The sequence below is a fragment of the Macaca fascicularis genome, chromosome 6 (genome assembly GCF_037993035.2).
Source record: "Macaca fascicularis isolate 582-1 chromosome 6, T2T-MFA8v1.1".
NCBI classification, from domain to species: Eukaryota; Metazoa; Chordata; class Mammalia; order Primates; family Cercopithecidae; genus Macaca; species Macaca fascicularis.
The window spans coordinates 1754754-1767819 of NC_088380.1; the positions used below are offsets into that span (position 1 = coordinate 1754754).

General features: G+C 57.4%; 1 protein-coding gene across 1 annotated transcript in view; it reads right to left on the reverse strand.

Moving 5' to 3' along the window:
• Positions 1 to 13066, reverse strand: part of SLC6A3 (solute carrier family 6 member 3) — a 50120-nt gene that overhangs the window by 18525 nt on the left and 18529 nt on the right. The window contains exons 5-9 of the mRNA XM_045393510.2: positions 10512 to 10650; positions 9203 to 9337; positions 5068 to 5171; positions 3324 to 3448; positions 78 to 190 (exon numbers count right to left, since the gene is read on the reverse strand). Of these exons, the coding sequence (XP_045249445.1) occupies positions 78 to 190; positions 3324 to 3448; positions 5068 to 5171; positions 9203 to 9337; positions 10512 to 10650 (616 nt within the window). The remainder of the gene's footprint in view (positions 1 to 77; positions 191 to 3323; positions 3449 to 5067; positions 5172 to 9202; positions 9338 to 10511; positions 10651 to 13066) is intronic.

Sequence of the window (13066 nt, forward strand, 5' to 3'; positions counted from 1 at the left end):
TCTTGCCTGGCCCTGGGAGGGCGGGGCCCCCTTGGGTGGAAGGAACCCAAGTGCCGAGCACAGGGCGGGTTACTCACAGCGCTGTCGATACCCAGGGTGAGCAGCATGATGAAGAAGACCACGGCCCAGGCCGAGGACAGCGGGAGCGTGGCGATGGCCTCCGGGTAGATGATGAAAATCAGCCCCGGCCCTGAAACAGAACCCGCCCTGCTTGCCACAGAGCCCAGGCTGTGCTCTCCCACCCATCCTGCCCCACCCCGCCCCGAGAGGCCAACACGGCCTGTCACAGGCCTGTAGAGACTAGGGCTGGTGCAGCCCTGCTGAACAGCCTCCCTCCCGTGCATCCAGCAGACCCTGGTCTGGGACTCAGGAAAACGGAAACCCAGAACCGATGGGAGGGCTTTGGTTCATGCCCGCCACCCAGCAATGGAGCTCCTGCAAATTACCTGTGTCCTCGCGGGTTATGGGGGCGCGGGGAGAAGGAGGGGCAGAAACAAGGGGAGGGCAGGAGGGATTTCCAGGCTGGTCCTGCCCTTCATCCCAGGGACACCTGCTAACGTCCTTCTAGTTAGTTTTTCCTGCACATATTATGTGATACACATGCAGGCACGTGCACGCACATATTTGTGCATTCAAACTCATCCATGCAAAAACACATCCACGTGTACACACACAAATAGATGCACGCATGGGCATGCACACACACACACACAAGAACACACACATCACACACAACCACACTATTCAGTAGCCTAATTTCTAAATTTAGCAAAACATTAGGGATACGTTCCTGACCTCTGCCTTCCAGGCACACGAGGAAGCTGAGGTCCTCCCACCCTCCCATGAGGTTAGACATGGCTGCACTTGGCCAATGCGCTGTGAACCCACGATGAGTGGGTCCCTGTGAGTGAAGCTTGGTAGAGGAGTGTGTGGTTCCTTTACCACTGCCCCTGCCACGGCATCCCGGAGGCCACATCGAGACGGGCTCCTATCAGCTGGGGCCCTGAGGGCTCAGAGGAGCAGCACATCCTGACGGATACAGGGGCCCAGATGGTGGCTTCGAAGATAAGAGATAAACCTGCAACCTTGCTATCCCTGCAAGCTAGGGGCACGCCAGGGTGAGGGGTGGCATGGCCAAGGTAGAGAAGGTGTCCCCGCACAGCTCTCTGGGGAGCTGACGCGTGCTTCCTGCTACGAGCAGGCAGACCTGGATGGAGGTGGAGGGGATAAGAGCGTGGCAGGCACGCGACCAAAGTCAACGCAATTTGGTCTCCGACGACCCCAAAGTAAAAACCAGTCCCATAGGCAATTGACCATTGACCATTTCAGAAGCCTTGCGTCCTCCACTGGCTGGCACTGTCTCCAGAGCCCAATCTGCCTGCAACAGAGTCCCTGTCCTCAGCAGGCACGTGTCTGGCCCTAGCCTGCGGGAATAGGCCTGGGCCTGGCCTTTTAAATAATCAAAGGCCAGAGCCAGGGGCCTTACTGTCAGCCAAGCAGCGGGGTCAGACCTGGGCTCTCACAGCTCCCGGATACCCTGGTGGACGGGGACAGTGTCCACGTGGGGTGGGGAGGCAGGCTTGCCTGAGACGTTCCGGGGCTTGGATGGTACCAGCCAGGAGCCTGGGAAGATATTCATCAGCTCGGGGAACGTAATGTCAACACCCTTGCCTGAGTTTCTGTACCTGAGTTAACATTTCACCCTGTTTTCTTGAGAATTACGCCTGTAAATGACATTTACTTTGCTTGTTATGCAATGCACAGAACATTCAACTTTATTTTCAGGGGTTAATAGAGGTTTCTGCAAACTATGCTAATTTATCATAATAAAGGGCAAAAAGAATGGAGAAAATGCATAAATGCGGCACCGAGTAAATTTCACTGCCCTGCATTTATATGCATGATGTTCCCTTCCTCTCGCTTTGACTGAATTTTTTTTTCCTAAAGGAAAGAACACGGGCTTTGGAGGCCCGCCTCTGAGCTGCGGCTCCAGCCCCGACCCAGGCTTCCTGTTGCAAGCACGGAGGCGCTTTCAGGTCTCTGAGCCTGTTCCTACCTGCGGTGCGAGGGTCCTAGTGCCCCCCTCTGTGAGACTCAGATGGGGTCAAGGCTGCCCCCGCTTGGTGCTTGTCGCTCCCTGCCCTCACTGAGCCCCAACACCCAGGCAGAGCTCAGTCAGCGACAACACCCACAGCAGATGGGCTTTTCTGAGCACAATCATTCCTCGCAAATGTAGCCTCCCCACTACCCCCCACCCCCACCGCCAGAGAAGACAGTCCAGAGGAAGCAAGGATGGGGACGCAGGATGGGAGCCCACCCAACCCAGGGGCCCGTGTCTGGAGGGAAAGGGCCTCCTCCACATCCGTGTGGCAGGGCAGGCCTGGAGGCAGGCGGGGGTTCTGCTGGCTGACAGAGACTGAGAAGCCTCGGGACTCCCTGGAGCCCTCGGTTGCCCCAAGTTAGGGCTGCCAACGCCACAGCTTTCCACTGCAAGCACCAGAGCCAGGCAAGTGGCCCCGAGTGCCTGGACCCGCCCTCAGCCCTTGCACCTGTGCCCGTCCTGCCGGCTTCATCCTGCCTGGCTCACTTTGTGCTGCGGCTGAGGCCTCCCCGCCCTCAGCCCCCTCGCCCTCAGCCCCTGCACCTGTGCCCGTCCTGCCGGCTTCATCCTGCCTGGCTCACTTCTTGCTGCGGCTGAGGCCTCCCTGCAACTCACCTGCGCCTGCCCAAGACCTGGACCCCTCCCCACCCTCTCGGAGACAACTCCAGGCGTGCAGGGACACTCAGCGTCATGCGTCGGCCTGGGCAGCAGGCAGGGCCACCCTGTGCTGGAGGCCTCAGGGATCTCCCGGCTGCTCTGTGGCCAAGCTGACGTTCGCGCCACCCCAGCCTGCCTCCAGGTGTTGCTGGAGCGGCTCATTTCTCCCCTTCCCTGAGCTGCACGTTCCCACACCACGTGGCAAGCAAACGTCTAGAGGGCCTCAGTGACAACATCCACGCCAGACCCTGGTGGCTCAGCCCCATGTGGCATCCGCAGGGAGCAGCCGAGGGACCAAGGCACCAACCGTGCTGCTCAGTTGCATTTGGGCTTGAGGCTCCGCAGCCCAGGGTGGAGGGCCCACGAGGGGCAGGGCAGGGAAGGTGCTGGGTTGGGGGCAGGTCCGTACTGGGTTGTGCCTCCTTCAAGAGTGAGGCAGCAACTGTCACTGACGTCGCTCAGGGCCCGTGCGTCTCCTTCCTCTTTCACAAGGAAAAAGGCTTTGCTCAGAGCTCAGCACCGGGGGCTACGTGGAGCAGGCCCAGGCATGGCAGGAGGGGCTCACCGTCCTTGGCCACGTCCCCGATGGGCACGCTGTGCTTCTGCGCCATGTACCCCAGGAAGGAGAAGACGACGAAGCCGGAGGAGAAGCTCGTCAGGGAGTTGATGGAGGTGGTGACTATCGCGTCCCTGGAAGAACAAGACAAGCCGTCTCAGGAACCAGCTGAGCTGCAGCAGCTGCAATTTTCCAGTCATTATTCTTAATTTACTGTGTCTGGGGAAGGGGGCGGGAGGTCTTTGGAGGGGCCGCTTTTCCCAGTGAGTACGGCCTTAGCAGCCTGGCAGAGCTGTCCTTGGACCACCTTGGCCCCCCGGCTGAGCTGCTCAAGGCTCAGCCATCAAGGCTCAGGGTGGGCAGAACAGACGACTGCCTCTGTGCCCCGCGAGTCCTGCTGTGGGCGCCTCACCCAGGGCAGAGCTTCCAGAACCTCCAGGAGCACACACCTCCCGGGGACCTTGCTAAGATGCAGATCCTGACTGGGGGGGTCTCATGGGGTCTCAGGGCCTGCGTTTCCCGTAAACTCCCAAGGGTGCTGGTGCTGCGGGCCTGGGGGCCCCACTCTGAGGGCTGAGAAACCAGAGGGCTGGAGGCAAGCAAGGGAGGAAGAGGGAGGGTCCTGGGGTCGGACAGAGCACCAGCATCCTCCTCCTGGGTTCCTGTGTGGCCTGTCGCCGGGGTGGAAGGGCCCCACACACTTCATCTGCAGAGCACCTGGACCCAGGTGGACGCAGGTGGGCTGCAGGCAGGGGCTGCCTCGGGACCTGCCCTCCAGCGCCCACTCTCGGTGGAGCCCGTCTGTGGTCTCTCTGACCATTCTGCTGCACACACTGTCCTTGTATTTTTACTGCGTTTCTATCCTCATGATGTGGAAGAAAGTAAGCACAAGTCCATAAAGGTCAAAGAAAGCAGGTCCCAGATAAAATTCTGTTTCTGTTTTTAGGAGGATTTGGGGTCCAGCACAGGGCTTCAGGTGCCTGCTGGTAACACAGGGTGCACATGGGATGGGGGGACACACTCAGGGTGCACATGGGATGGGGGGACACACTCAGGGGGTTGTGACGCTGGACCCTGAGCGAGGGAGGACAGAGACCCCGCTGGGGCTGGTGCGAGGGAGGAGGGTGTGTCCTTGTGCCGGGAGGGGCTGGCCTTGCTGGGAGGGGTCCTCAGTGGGGAATCTGGCCGCAGGTCAAACCTTGGCAGGTCCCTCCCAGGAGGCGACACACCCACGTGCTTCAGTGCCTTCTTTTTTTTTTTTTTTTTTTTTTTGAGACGGAGTCTCGCTTTGTCGCCCGGGCTGGAGTGCAGTGGCCGGATCTCAGCTCACTGCAAGCTCCGCCTCCCGGGTTCACGCCATTCTCCTGCCTCAGCCTCCCGAGTAGCTGGGACTACAGGCGCCCACCACCTCGCCCGGCTAGTTTTTTGTATTTTTAGTAGAGACGGGGTTTCACCATATTAGCCAGGATGGTCTCGATCTCCTGACCTCGTGATCCGCCCGTCTCGGCCTCCCAAAGTGCTGGGATTACAGGCTTGAGCCACCGCGCCCGGCCCAGTGCCTTCTTTAAAGCTGAAATCAAAATCGTGTTGGGGGCTCCCTCGCTGTCGCTTCTGTCTGAAAGGCCACGCACCTCCCACGCTTGCGGGTTCCGTTGATCCGCCCTGTCCTCACCCAGGAATGCGCTATTTCTGGAGGTCAGCAACCCCTCCCCAGTATCGACGAGGCCCCTGCCTGGCCCTGCTAGGGGCTCACCTGTAGCAGTTGTTGGTGAACTTGTTGTAGCTGGAGAAGGCGATCAGGACCCCAAACCCCACGCCCAGGGAGAAGCACACCTGGGTGGCCGCGTCGATCCAAACCTGCAGAGCCAGAGGGCAGTGAGAGGCTGTCCCAGGAGAACGCAGGACCCGAGCACCCTCCCCATCCCAGCCCCACGCTAAGGCCTCTAAACTCAACACCATCCTTAAGAGGCAAATGGCAGCAGCGCGACTGGTGGAAAACATAGCCTCAGGAAGTGAACCCTCCCGGGTCAGCAGCCTGGAAGAGCCTGAGAAGCAGGGCGCTGTCCGTGTTCACTGGTCTGGGATTCCCCATGGAGTATCAGGGCAGCGATTCCACAGAACCAGAGATGCCCTGCTCCATAGCCCTCAGAACAGCATGGACCCATCCACACAGGACAACCGCAGCGTCCTAAAACCCTCAGAACAGCACAGACCCATCCACACAGGACAACCGCAGTGTCCTAAAAACCCTCAGAACAGCACGGACCCATCCACACAGGACATGATTGTGGAGCCATGGTATCCCTCAGACCAGCACGGACCCATCCACATGCTGCATAATGGCGGCACCCTGATAGCTCTCGGAAAGTCATGAACTTATCCACACACGACATGCTGACGGCGTCCTGATAGCCCTCAGAACAGCATGGACTCATCCACACTCACACCAGCCCTAGCGGGGTCTCCATCCTCCCTTGATCAGGGTCGGGCTTCACAACCCCCTGAGTGTGTCCCCCTGTCCCATGTGTGCCCTGCTGCACGATGGCAGTGCTCCGAAACCCCCAGAACAGCATAAACTCATCCACACGCTGCATGATGGCGGCTTCCTGACAACCCTCAGAAAGGCATGGACTCTTCCACATCCATATCCACGCTACATGATGATGGTGTCCTGATTGGACGCACACCAGCAATACCTGCTTTGTATTTTTCCCGAAACATGAGCAGTATAGGTGCACAGTAGCACCCGGGCATGGCCAGGAGCCCACCTGCAGCTTAGACGCTGGTGCTGTGCCTGCCCAACTTGGTGGATGGCACCCACGACTCTGGATGTGAAAGGAAAGGTGGGTGGGTCCATGTTTGGACCATTGTGTATTTTAAAAAGTCAGCCACAACCTGCTAAGGTGAGGGCACTGTGGAGACCATTCAGTGACTCACATGCCCACCTTGCCCCTGCCTGGGCCTCGGATGGGGGAGAAGGAGCAGCCAAACCCCCTTGGAGGCATTTGAGGGACTAGTCAGCCAGGGCTGTTCCTGCAAGTCCATGAAGCCCATGGTACAGGCCTGTGGGCCAGGATGCTGAGACAGAGGCACCAGATGCTCCTGCTGGGGGGGTCAGGTGGGTCTCAGGGCATCCCAGGTCCCAGGTCAAGCTTGCCTGAGCTTGACTGAACGGGGGAACTGGGTGCTGCAGAGGGGGCGGGGCCCTCTGTCCATCGGGCAGCATGTCATAGCCTCAAGGCCACCCCAGGTCCTGGAACAGTGGGTTTGGGGGCAGATGGCCAGGCCCTGCAGTCAGGGCTGTGCAGATGGCCAGTGTCTCAGCATGAGGGGAGGAGCCAAGCCAAGAGTGGCTGGGTGGGCAGTGGGTGGAGAGGTTCATACCCTAATGTGGCTCCCATGCTAGTCATCACTCACCTGCCTGGCCAAGTGACTGCAGGCTGGATCAGGTGTCACAGGGGAGCACCTGCCTCCTCCTCACCCTGAGCTGTGTGTGCAGCTCAGGCCTCTGCCCAGTGCCACCCCAGAGCCAGTGCCCACGGCTGCCTCCCTGGGCCTCACCTCATGCACTTACACTCCAGGACCTGGAATTGTCTTTTCCTTCCATTTCTTTCCTGATTTCTCTTCACTATACATCAGTCCATCATCTAGTATCTATCAATCACTCATCCATCTATCTGTCATCTATCACTGTCATCTATCAATCCATCACCAGTCTATCATCTATCTGTCATCTCTATAATCTATCAACCATATATCATCTATGAATATATGAAGTACATGTGTGTGTACATATCTATCGCCATCCATCCTGTTGTATATCCATCCTATCTACCTACCTACCTATCATCCATCCATCCACCCATCCATCATCCATCCATCCACCCATCCATCATCCATCCATGCTGTCCAGCTACCTACCTATCATTCATCCATCCACCCATCCATCCATCATCCAGCAATCCATCCATCATCCATCCACCCATCCATCATCCATCCATTATCCATCCATCCATCCTATCTAGCTACCTACCTATCATCCATCCATCCACTCATCCATCATCCATCCATCCACCCATCCATCATCCATCCATGCTGTCCAGCTACCTACCTATCATTCATCCATCCACCCATCCATCCATCATCCAGCAATCCACCCATCATCCATCCACCCATCCATCATCCATCCACCCATCCATCATCCATCCATCCATCCTATCCAGCTACCCACCTATCATTCATCCATACACCCATCCATCCATCATCCACCAATCCACCCATCATCCATCCATCCATTCATCCACCCATCCATCATCCATCCATTATCCATCCGTCCATCCTATCCAGCTACCTACCTACCATTCATCCACTTATTCACCCATCCATCATCCATTCATCATCCATCCATCCATCCATTCTATCCACCTACTTACCTATCAGTCATCCATTCATCCATCCTATCTATCCATTTTATCCACCTACTTAACTGTCATCCATACATCCATCCTATCCACCTACCTACCTACTCATCCATCCATCCATCCATCCATCCATCCATCCATCCATCCATCCATCCATCCATCTGTCCATCTGTCCATCCACCCGTCCATCCATGCATCCATCCACTCTGTCCACCTACCTGCCTATCATCCAGCCAGCCAGCCAGCCAGCCAGCCAGCCTTCCATCCACCCATCCATCCATCCAATCTATTCACTCTCTCCACCTAATTTTTGACATCTCATCTGTGTAATTTGTTCTCCAATGGACATCTTTTCACATGCACTGGTGTTTGTTTTGCCTTCTCATGGGGCTGCTTATTTTTCCTGGCTGGAGCATTGTATTTGTGACATTTTTGTTTGATTCTATAACACGTCCTGCTCCTGCAAATGCACCCCTTGACTTCACTTTGGCCTTTCTGGGGTCCTGACACACTGCTGGCTTCACGGTTTGTCCGGCTCCAGCTCTGCACTTGTGGGTCCCTGGCCACGACTGATTTTGCTGCCCTGGTTGTGCTCCTCTCTCTTCTGTGGCTCCCGTGGACCACATGCCTGCTGCACCCATGGCTCCTGTCTCCACAGGGGCTTCCCCTTCAGTGCTGCAGACACACTTCCACCCCCACCCCCACCCAGCTGCTTTGCAGGCTCATAGGTGCCATGTCCAGGTGCCTTCTCCCACTGCACCTGTCAGCTGCTACCTCCCTGGGGCTTCCTGGGAGGCTTGCAGCCATGCCTGCCTATCCTGTCTCCCTTCCTTCCCACTTCTGCCTTGGGTTTACACTTGCCTCATGACCCCAGACCTGGCACCACTGGCCCACCCACATAGGGCAGCACCTCTCAACGGCCTCCTGCCTCACACTCCAGCTGAGATGGCCCCACACCTCTTGCTGCATCGTCCTCTCACAGCAACATGGACGCCCCTGGGTGGCTTTGGGGCCTGCCACCTCCTCCACCTAGTCCACCTGATTTCCAACAATGCCCCAAGTGAGCTGCCATTTTTGTCATGCCAGCCTTCCTCCAACGGCTGCTTCTGTTTCTGGGCCTGTTTGTAAGAAATGGTGCAGCCCCTTCTCTTCCCTTTCTTGACAAGGGGCCCATCCCCCATGGCCCAGCCAAGTCTCTCTCCAGGAGGCCTTCTCCAAACATTTTAACCCTGAATTATTTCTTCTTTTGCTGACCAAATCTGCAGCCTGACTCTAGATGGAGTTTTCGATGTAATCTGATTTAGATGACTCATACTGTATCATGGGTATTTAAGATTTGGCTTCCTGAGGAAAGAACCCTGGTTTCCGCAACTCTGATACATCTCAGCCCTGGCAGGCAATGAGTATGGAAACCCGGGAACGTCAGAGCCCCTGTGGACTGTGAAGCAGTGAGCGGGTTGTACTCACAGACGCCTCGCAGAGCCGGTAGAAGTCGACGCTCAGGTACGCTCTGATGCCGTCTATAGCCCCAGGGAGGGTGACCCCACGCAGGAGCAGGGCAGTAAGGACCACGTATGGCATGGTGGCTGTGATCCACACCACCTGCAGGAGAGGGCAGTGTCACCAGGCTGCACAGGTAGGGCCCTCGGTGGGAGCAGACACCGGCACATGGGCACTAGGTTGCCCTGACAGCTTGTCCTCTGACTGGGAGGCCCAGTTCCCAAACATCTCCCGGGACGCCAGCTCAGCAAATGCTCATTGGAGTGAGAAGGTCAAACGCTTTCCGTCCCGCACACCCTCCCCAGGGATGGAATGGGAAGAACAGCTTGGCAGGGAAAGCACTTTTCTGCATTCGGTCCGCCAGAGTAGCTGGGAGTGGCTGATGGGGGTTTTCTGATGCGTGGGATGAGTGGATTGACACTGGTGAATGGCACTGTGGGACGATGAAAGGTAGCTCTGGGCTGTGTCCCTGCAGGAGGCTCCCTGCAGGAGGCTGGTGCCACACTACACACACTGTTCCAAGGGAGGGGCATACCTTGGTCAAAACTGGTTTTAAAAAAAGTATTTATTTTATTTATTTATTTTTTTGAGATGGAGTTTCGCTCTTTTTGCCCACGCTGGAGTGCAATGGCATGATCTCAGCTCACTGCAACCTCCGCCTCCTGGGTTCAAGCAATTCTCCTGCCTCAGCTTCCCATGTAGCTGGGATTACAGGCATATGCTACCACGCCCGGCTAATTTTGTACTTTTAGTAGAGACAGGGTTTCATCATGTTGGCCAGGCTGGTCTTGAACTCCTGACCTCAGGTGATCTGCCTGCCTCAGCCTCCCAAAGTATTTTTATCAACAAAAAAAACCACGTTGTGTGTGCCTTCCTGCCAGAAACACTGCCGTGGGTGCTTCTCTCCTGAGGCCCTTCCCCAAACACGGCCACATATGGACCCAAAACCCGACGGTGCCCTGTGTCCACCCAGCCCAGCCACGGCCACGTGTCCACCTTCCCCCCACCCAGCCACGGCCATGTGTCTACCCAAGCCAACCCAGCACAGCCACAGGTGTACCCCCAACCATGGCCACGTGTACACTCCCAAGCTGATCATGGCCATATGTGTCCCCCAAACTCAACCATGGCCATGTGTCCACCCCAACCTGGCCATGGCCACATTTGTAGCACAAAACCCAACTGAGGCCACATGTGCACCTCCTGCCCAGCCACGGCCACATGTCCACTTGGTGGCCCCATGTCTACAGGCCCAGTTGGTGACCCTGAGCCTCACCTTCCCCGAGGTCTTCACACCCTTCCAGAGGCTGAAGTAGAGCAGCACGATGACCAGCACCAGGCAGGCTGTGAGCTGCCACCGTGGAGGCCCCAGGTCGTCGATGCCATGGCTCTGGTGGAGGTGCAGCACGCCACGCCTGCAGAGGGGAGTCAGCGGGGGCCTCTGTGGGTGGCTGTTAACCCCCCTGGCACTGGACGGCTGAGCTTGCCCAGGGACCGGCCCTCCCCATCTCAGCAGGGCAGAAAGCATCCAGTCTGATGGACAAGAGATGCCCTCCAGGGAGGTCTGGCCCACAGGCCCTGGCAGAGGTGTCAGGGCTGCCCTTGAAACCCGCGGAGCACATGGGAGGCCCAGGAAGCCCCACCTCACCCTCTGCCCTTGGCACCTCTGCTCATTGGAGCTGGGGAGAGAAAGGGCACCTTGGGTCTTTGAAGAAAAGGAGCCACAGAAACCAAAAGAAAGTTGCTGAGCAATGCTGGGTACCCACTGCTGCCCACAGGATGGCCCCAGGGTCCCTCTCCAGGGATGAGGCTGGGCAAACTCTAGCAGTAATACCAGGCACACAGGCTCCAGCCAGCACTGTTTTCTGAGGGGACGGCTCACGACACCTGCTCACAGCCCTTGCTGCTATGAGGATTCCATGAGGAACAGGTTTAGTGGATGACTCTGCTCCAGCAGGAATCACTCGCAGTTCCACTGTTTTTTTGCAGGATCCCTCACAAAGGGCAGAGCAGAGGGTGAGGGATGGAGCTGACCATCGGCCGTGCTCCTTGCTCCAGGCACAGACCCTGGGCCCCCTTTCTGTGGGAACTCATTCCATCCCGGTGACACTCTGCGGGAGAACATGCACCAGGCTACATGCAGCGGGCTGCGTCACCATTGCAGACGGTGGCTTGAGGCCAAGGCGACTGTAACAGCCGTGCCGCTGCCACCGTCGAGTCAGGAGCCGCGACACCCAGGAGCCGCGACACCCAGGAGCCGCGTTATGAGAGGAGCTCCCACTGCCCAGGTTTGCTTCTGTTGTGGGTCCACTGAGGTCCCCGGGAGATAACACCGGACACCCATGAGGGAGCCCGGCCGACTGCAGCCTCCGGAGCTTTCCACCAGCTGTGAGGCATTCCAGGGCCATGTCCCAGGAATTCGGCTCTTCAAACTCCAGAATCATACCAGACACCCTGGCTGCTGCCAACAGGAAAGGCCCCATGAGCCCTGAAAGGGATGGACAGTGCTTCCATCCTATCCTGGAGGGCGCCCAGGAACAGGCCCCAGGTTGGCCGGGTAGACAGATGGCTGCACCACTGAAACCGTCACCACCATTCTCTGCTCTTCTCCGAGGGCAAGTCGCTCAGTCAGGAGGCTGTCTGTCACCCACACTGTGCAGGGGAAGTCGCCTGAGCCGGTGGAGGTCACGCCTGCCCTTCCTGGGGCAGTGGAGACTCCCAGGGCCTTCTTCTCACTCCGGCCACACACCAGGCTCTGCCCCTGCTGGCCGAGTCCCCATCGCTCTGCTCCCCCAGCAAGGCCTTACCACGGACAGCCTCTGAGGCCTCACAGCAACTTCATGCAGCCCAGACCACTCCTCACTCACTGCCCATGGTATCACTGACCCCAGCATGCCACCCGCCCATGCCTTGGCAGCCTCGGTGCCTCGCACACACACGTGCATGGATTACACACTCAGACCAAACAGCACACCCTCTCCCCTTTCCCATGTGCCTGGAGAAAAGGCAAACTCAGCCAATGCCCCTACGTGGCACAGGCCCTCCTGAACCTGAGGCGGAGGCCCAGGGAAAGTGCGCTGCCACTCTCGGGGCCTTCTCACAAGGTTGCGTCCACAGCACACACAGCTGGCTCAGCATCAAACATGAAAGCAACTTCAGAAGCAGCACCTCAACACACTGGGTTGAGCCCCTTCTCGAGATTAGAAAGTCACTGTGCTTTGAGGTTATTTGAAATCCCACAGACAATTTAGAGAACTGGACACTCCTGAGTGCTGTCAACCTGAGAAGAGGGGTCCCCACAGCTGACCACAGCATGGGAACCAGCCATGCCAGGAGCCGGGGAAAGCTGTGTGGCTCCCAGCATGTCCATGCTTCTGAGGGTAGGGTGGGCGAGACAATCAAAGGACGTCCGGGAAGGGGCATGGGGCTCACGTGCAGGCGTTTCATAAGCCATAAATAGTTGGGAGGACCAGAAAAGCGTTGGCCCAAGGATGTTCACTGGGAGTGGAAAAGGCACAGCACCTCCCAATTTCTGCTGGGCTCTTTTTCCTGGTGAATTCGTGGCCATGATTCTTCAATTGGGTGACAGTGGAGCCACTGGTGGTGATCCAGGCATGCTCGGGCCTCCCACGCATCATTGTGATGACCTCACAGCAGCCCTCTCACCCCGTTTTACCAAGAGGGAGCCAAGGCAGTGAGGGGGTGAAACAAGCTTCCAAAGGATAAAATTGTGCCAAAGCACATTAACTTCCCATTAGAACAAATCTAACACTCTCTAAACAAGCACAACAACCACCAAGTACCCATTAGTATAAAACTCACCAAGTCTAG